At 53.0% G+C, this 6,594-nt stretch overlaps 1 protein-coding gene across 1 annotated transcript in view; it reads left to right on the plus strand.

Moving 5' to 3' along the window:
* Positions 1-2,658, plus strand: part of ASTN1 (astrotactin 1) — a 54,441-nt gene extending 51,783 nt beyond the window's left edge. The window contains exon 23 of the mRNA XM_009994677.1: positions 2,424-2,658. Within this exon, the coding sequence (XP_009992979.1) occupies positions 2,424-2,658 (235 nt within the window). The remainder of the gene's footprint in view (positions 1-2,423) is intronic.
* The last annotated feature ends 3,936 nt before the right edge of the window (positions 2,659-6,594 follow it).

The following is a 6,594-nucleotide window of genomic DNA, read 5'->3' on the forward strand; positions in this document are numbered from 1 at the left end:
AATGCCACTGAGCTGCTCAAATAGGGCTGCTTGCTGCCTGAACGTACCAGCCAGAGGGTTAACTCCACCATCTGGGAATGCTGGGGTGACGTGAGCTGCTGCTGAAGGGTTTGCAGCTCCTGCTTCTTGGAAAGAGATGTTCAGGCAGCTGCAGAGGGCTCTGGTTGGGGGGCAAACCTTCGAAAGCAGACCTGTCTGGTTGCCAGCATCTAGCCCGGTGGTGACAGGAGAAATCACTTGCAGATGACATTGTTTAGCCAGCAGACAGGGTGTGTGTTTGGCTGGTGCTGATGCTCCTCTGAAGTCCTGGATGTGGACCCAGGCGACCGACTCCACCGTGTCCATCTGACACCACCCGGATTGAGCAACCCAGGAAGGTTAGAACTGGACCCCCCTTCCTTTCCAGGCTCCTCTGGAGGAGAGGAGCCTGGGTGCAGCTGGGTCCAAAATTCCTGTATGTGTCTCCACTCAGACTGGGCAGCTCAGGGAGATTCAAACTGAACCCCCTTGCTTTGTAGACTCCTTCTCAGAGAGGACCCCGGGTGTGGCTGGGTCCAAAATCCTCCTCTCAGACCTGGTCTTTTCCCAGAGGGAGTAACTTTAATCTGCTGAAGGTGGATTCCTCCTGAACCTCCTCTCTCTCTGTCACCCGACCCTCTCTCCTGCTTTCCTTGGTGGGTTGCAGCTCTTCACCAAATGTGCCTTGTCTTTCCTTGTTTGACTCTGCAATTGGAAGGTGCAAAATGCCCAATGCACAGAGCTGGAGAGCTCTGATGCACCCCCTGCTCCCTCAGAGCTGTTCATGGATCAAAATTAGGCTGTCCTCCTCAGAATGGTCCTTCCAGATTGCCCACTGTCCTTTGGGACACATTTACTAAAAGGTAAAGACTTGACAGACTACATGAAAAAGCAGCATCTGCTCCACTCTTGTGAGATAGTCCCTGCAGGGCTGTGTCCACTTTTGGAGCCTCCAGCACAAGAAGGACCTGGAGATGTTGGAGTGAGTCCAGAGGAAGCCATGAAGATGCACAGAGGGCTGGAGCAGCTCTGCTCTGGAGCCAGGCTGGGAGAGTTGGGGTGTTCAGCCTGGAGAAGAGAAGGCTCCAGGGAGACCTTAGAGCACCTTCCAGTGCCTGAAGGGGCTCCAGGAAAGCTGGGGAGGGGCTTGGGACAAGGGCAGGGAGGGAGAGGACAAGGGGTAATGATTTCAAGCTGAAAGAGGGGAGATTTAGGTTAGATATTAGGAAGAAATTCTTTCCTGTGAGGGTGGTGAGAGCCTGGCCCAGGTTGCCCAGGGAAGCTGTGGCTGCCCCATCCCTGGCAGTGTTGAAGGGCAGGTTGGATGGGGCTTGGAGCAACCTGGGCTGGTGGGAGGTGTCCCTGCCCATGCAGGGGGGTTGGAACTAGTTGATCTTTAAGGTCCCTTCCAACCCAAACCAGATGGTGATTCTGTGGTTCCTTTACTTCTTCTGGGCAGTCCTGCTCCCATGCTGGCCTGGCAGCCCCTGCCCACCTCAGCCCCTGCTCCCTCTGCATCTTCCATGCATTTTGGAGTGCAGCTTTAAGTTGGGCTGTGCACACTTGTGCTCAGCAGCATGTCCACATGCTGGTCCCTAAAGCCACACCTTTCATCTCCATCACATCCCACTCAGCCACGTGGCAGCAAGGGAGCAATGTTCCCAGCATGCCCACCTTGTCCCTGCCCTGCCACATCAGTGGAGGTGTCCTTCATCAAGCCATGGGTGCCCAGCACAGTTCTCAGAAGTGCCACACATATGTGCCATGGAGAGGACATGTGTGGTGACACTGCCCTGGGCTAGCCTTGCACCTCATGCCTGGTGCCTTCTAGCATGTCACCCCACTGCCTGCAGGGCTATTGGCTCCTGTTTTCCCCTCCTGTTAGGTTTGGGGTTCAGTAGCTGCAGCAGTGATGCCATCTGAGTTGTCCATGTCCTGCCCAAGGGGTGTTGTGGCTTTCACACCCTGTCACCATCCCCTCACTAACCCCTCAACAGGCTTGACCTTGTGGAGAGGATGATGCAGGGTGGAAGAAGAAAGGGGGGACAGAGCAGGGGAGTGTAAGACCAGTCCCAAGACCAATGCAGAAGCTCCAGCACCATCCTGGTGGTGTGGCCACCTCAGTCCCAGGCAGGGGCTGCTCCTGCACACGTTTAGGCTTGCAGTGCTTGCCAGGGGGCTGTCCCCACAGCCACCACCATCTCTTCTCATCCCAGCAGGGTTGGGCTCTGCTTGGCCACTCTCCCCATTGCCCAACTCTTGCCTTGTCTCCTTCCCCATCCAGAAGCTGCCACGACGTCCTTAACCACCTTTGCTTTTCTCTCCTCACACCCTCCCCTGCCATTCCCCTCCGTGGTGCCTCCTCTCTGTCCGTGTCCTCGGCATCTCACCCCCCTTCCCTGCAGGAAAGCTGGCCTCATCCTCTCCCAGCTGGGGGACCTCAGCAGCTGGTGCCACAGCCTCCTGCAAGAGCCCAAGATTGGCCTCCAACGCTCGTCCCTCAAGTTCCTCGCCTGCCGCTACAGTGAGATCAAACCCTACGGGCTGGACTGGTCGGAGCTGGGCCGGGACCTGAGGAAGACGTGTGAGGAGCAGACTCTGAGCATCCTTTACAATGACTATGGGGACAAGGACTACTGAGGGTGGTGCAGCCCCAGCTCCCACGCCGCTCCCTCCACGGGGGTTTGTGGAGGGTTTTGTCTGCAGACTCCAGGGAGGGAGGGTGTTGCTGACGTTTCTGGAGGCAGAAGTTCCCATTTTGAGGAGCAAAACCAGCTGCTCTGTGCAAGAACTGAGTCAGTGTTAGTTTCTTCTTCGACTTAGCCAAAAAGCCTTTCTAGTTAGAAGTCTTGTGGGACCCAGTTTTCTTGGTTTTTGGTTCGTTTTTATTCATTTCGCCGAGAGGTTCCTCAGCTCATGGACCCGGTGGAGAGGGCAGGTTGGGAGGACACAGCCCCCTTCACCTGCCCTGACTGTGGGGACACTGGTCACTGGAGAAACACGGTGACACAGCCACGAAGAGAGAGCAGGTGATGCAGGCTGGGAGAAGAGGCAGGGCATGAAGGTTGGGGTTGTGATGCCGACGGGTACAGCTGAGCAAAACAGCCCCTGAGCAGCCAAGAGGACTTGGGTGGGTTTATTTTCACAGCTGTAAAGCAGGAGGTCTGGGTGAGACCTGCTTTAGGGCAGGGCTGGAGCAAGGAGAGAGGGGCTAGGTGACCCCATCTCCTCAGATTCTTCTGTGAGGGGCACAGCCCATGTTTGCCCCAAGATGCAGAGTCCTTCAGAATGAAGGCAGCTGGACACCTCGACCTTCTTGTAGGACCAAATTCCTAGGAAGTCGACTTCAAAATCTCTTCCATTATGTTTTTGGGGTTGTTTTTTTTTTTACCCTCCATAATGAAGACTTGGAGGCCATGTCAGAAGGCTGCTGAGGACAGCCCCAGCCAAGACAGCAGCACCCAGCCAGCTCAGCCAAGGCTGTCTCCTTCACTGGCCATCCTGCAGCTGTGGCTGCTCCCCCAGGTCCTGGCCCTGGAGAGGGCTCTGTGACATGGTGTGATGGGCAGGCACCTGGGGATGTTGCTTGCCTGTGCTCGGGCTGACATCTGCAGCTCTCACCATGACTCTTTATCAAAGCAGAGAACTGGGGTTGTCCTGGGACACTGGGCTCAGCTCAGAGCAAAGCCCTGTTACCACTGATGGTGCTGGAGGCAGCAAACAGCTTCTTTTTAACCTCAACTTCCAGCCTGGCTTGCAGAGGAGGCATCTCTGGACTTGCCAGCTGGGCACTTTTTGATCTGGACAAGCCAGGAGCCCTTCAATGTGATTTTTATGATGCCTCTTCAGAGAGAAATTTCCTTTTCCTTTTTTTTTTTTGTTTGTTGTTGGTTTGTTTTTTCCTCCCCCCCATCCTTGGCAGGAACAATCTTCAGCCTGTCTGTTATGATTTTCTGCCTCATTCCTCCTGCTACCTGCCAAGGACAAGGCTCCAACATGTGCAAGGTGATGAGGAGGAGGTAGCTGGGGTTGATAGTGCTCCAAAGCAGCTCAGAATCTTCCTGCAGGACCACACAGTGCTTTGTTCTTCCCTTCTTACAGGCATGTTTCTCCTCCAGGGACATCTTGCCTGGCCCAGGGAGCTGCTGGGACACATTTCTGTAACCAGTGTGTGTGGTTTAGGGGGTCTTCAGGCAAACGTTCCTTGCAAGAAGGATTGTCTGCTGGGTCCTTTGTGGCTTTTTATCACATTATTTTTGCATGTGAAAAAAAAATGAAGGCTGAGGGCTCAGACCAAGCCCAGTGCCATCTCCACGTGCAGGTAGGCATGGGCAGGTGATCTGTCCCTGGAAGTATTGAAGGGCAGGTTGGATGGGGCTTGGAACAACCTGATCTGGTGGGAGGTGTCCCTGCCCATGCAGGTGAGGTTGGAACTGGATGGTCTTTAAGGTCCCTTCCAACCCAAACCAGTCGGTGATTCTGATTCTATGATGTGGACTGTGCTGGTGATGATCCATACCTCCTTTTCACGTTAGCCACTGGCAGCCTTGGCCAAGGGGCTTTGGTTTATCCTTTTCCTTCTCCCAGCAGATGCTGAACTCAACTTCCAGCCAGGCAACCACCCAGGGATGAACACAGGGCACCTCCACCCAGCGCCTCGGAGCGATGCTTGGACAAGGGCTGCTCTAGCCCAGGCACAAGTTGGTTGCTCACCAAGTCCTACCACTGATGTGGCCTTTCTACAGAGCACAGACTGTTTTCCTGAGGGTACCAGACTCTCTCTTTTCCTGCTCACTGGGTGCAGCAGAAGGGATGGCAGCATTGCAGCCTTCCAGCCACTGTTGCCCAGAAAAACTTGGACACCCCACATGTTCACACCTACCTGGGTCACTTCTTTCATCCAGCCCCAAGATTTGCCCTGGGGCTCTGCAGATATTGTCATTCTGCTTCTGTGCTCACCATTTCAAAGCCTGGTCAAGCAAAACCCAGCTGGGCTGGACTCTGTTCCCCCAGCTTCCCCATGGCCTGGGAGATGGACCATTGGGAGGGTGAGGGGAAGGCCACCCATTCAAGGTCCTTTGGTGGCACCTTTGCACAGCTGGACAGGACTCAGTGTCCCCAGCAGTGACAGACCACACAGTGGGCTGGTGGGGCTCTGTTCCACATGGTTGATGGCCATGGTGTTGCTGCACCTGCTGTACTAGCAGGATCTGTGGTCACCATGACCCTGCCTTTCTGAAGGCTTCCCATCTAGATGCAACTCAGAATTTTGCCCAGACTTGGAATTTCTTGCCCAAATCCTTCAATGGAGGCATGAGCCCATCTCCAACAACTGCTCAGACTGGAGTAGGGGGTTGCACCAGACCTGGCCTTGGTGAGATGTGTTGCAAGGGGCTTGCTCACAGGTCATGGACCAGCCTGAGGTGTTCCCCTCCCTGCTGCAGGGTCCTGCTCTGGGCTCTGCCCAGTATTGTCTCTCTTAGTTTCTCCCATGCTGCCAATCACACAAAAGCTGGAGAAGACACCATTTTCCATCCATTTCTGCAACCCCTGCCCTCTCTTCTTTTTTAATTTCTAAATCAACGAGCACTCATTCACCTGAGATGAACCTCTGGGTAATTACATTTCCTTTCCTGCCCCTCTGTCCCCTGTTAATACCTTTTACCTGTCGTGGAGTTATTTAACATATAAAGATGTTTAAGTCCTTTTCTTTACGAAGATGGAGACACTTCATGTTCCTTGATGTTCTATTAAAACTCTAACGTGACGTTTTATTCCTGTAGATTGAAAGTAGGGTGCTTTGGGGTGAGAGGCAAGAAACACAAAACCCTTCCAGATTACATCAATGAATTAAAAAAGTTTAAAAAAAAAAGAGGTTTTAAACAACAGCAACAACCACAGGGAAAAAAAAAAAGAATCATTGTGACATTATGTAAAACTCCAGATGATAATTTAACCGACTATTAAATGGAGCTGTTAGTAATCTGTGGCTCTGGCAAACTGGAGTGTTTTGTTTGTAGTTTTGGTCCCCTTGATGGCATCTTTTTGGATTAAAACACTCCCAGCCTTGGAGCTCGGGTGCATCTTCACAGGAGTTGTTTTTTTTTAAAAAAAGAAATAAGTCCTTTTATTCCGTGTGGTTTTTAGTCTGCAAGGTGGGGTTTGGTGCTCAACCCCCTGCTGAGAACTTCCTGCTCCACCTGGCAGAGTTTTGAGGAGCCTGGTGGGTATTAATGGGTAGGAATGATGGGAACATCAGTGCCTGAGAAGAGGTGAGATCTGCCAAGGCAGCCTGTCAAGCCTCTTCAGGTGCAGGGCTGTGTCTGGTGGCCAGGCCATCAGCCCCTTGGCCAAGCCCTGCCAGATGGTGGGGAGACCTGGGACCATGGGAGATTTAGACACCCAAATCCATAGGAAACCAGGCTTCATGGAACAATTTCATTTTTTTAAATTTTTTATCCTTTTCCCCCCCCCTCTTCCCACTGCTAAATTGCAGGAAAATAAGCTAAAAATACACCTGATACTTTCCTCCTGCTATTTTTCCAAGCAGTTAAGTGCTGTGGCTGGCCCCAGCTC

Source organism: Chaetura pelagica, unplaced genomic scaffold, assembly GCF_000747805.2.
Source record: "Chaetura pelagica isolate M959 unplaced genomic scaffold, ChaPel_1.0 scaffold363, whole genome shotgun sequence".
NCBI classification, from domain to species: domain Eukaryota; kingdom Metazoa; phylum Chordata; class Aves; order Apodiformes; family Apodidae; genus Chaetura; species Chaetura pelagica.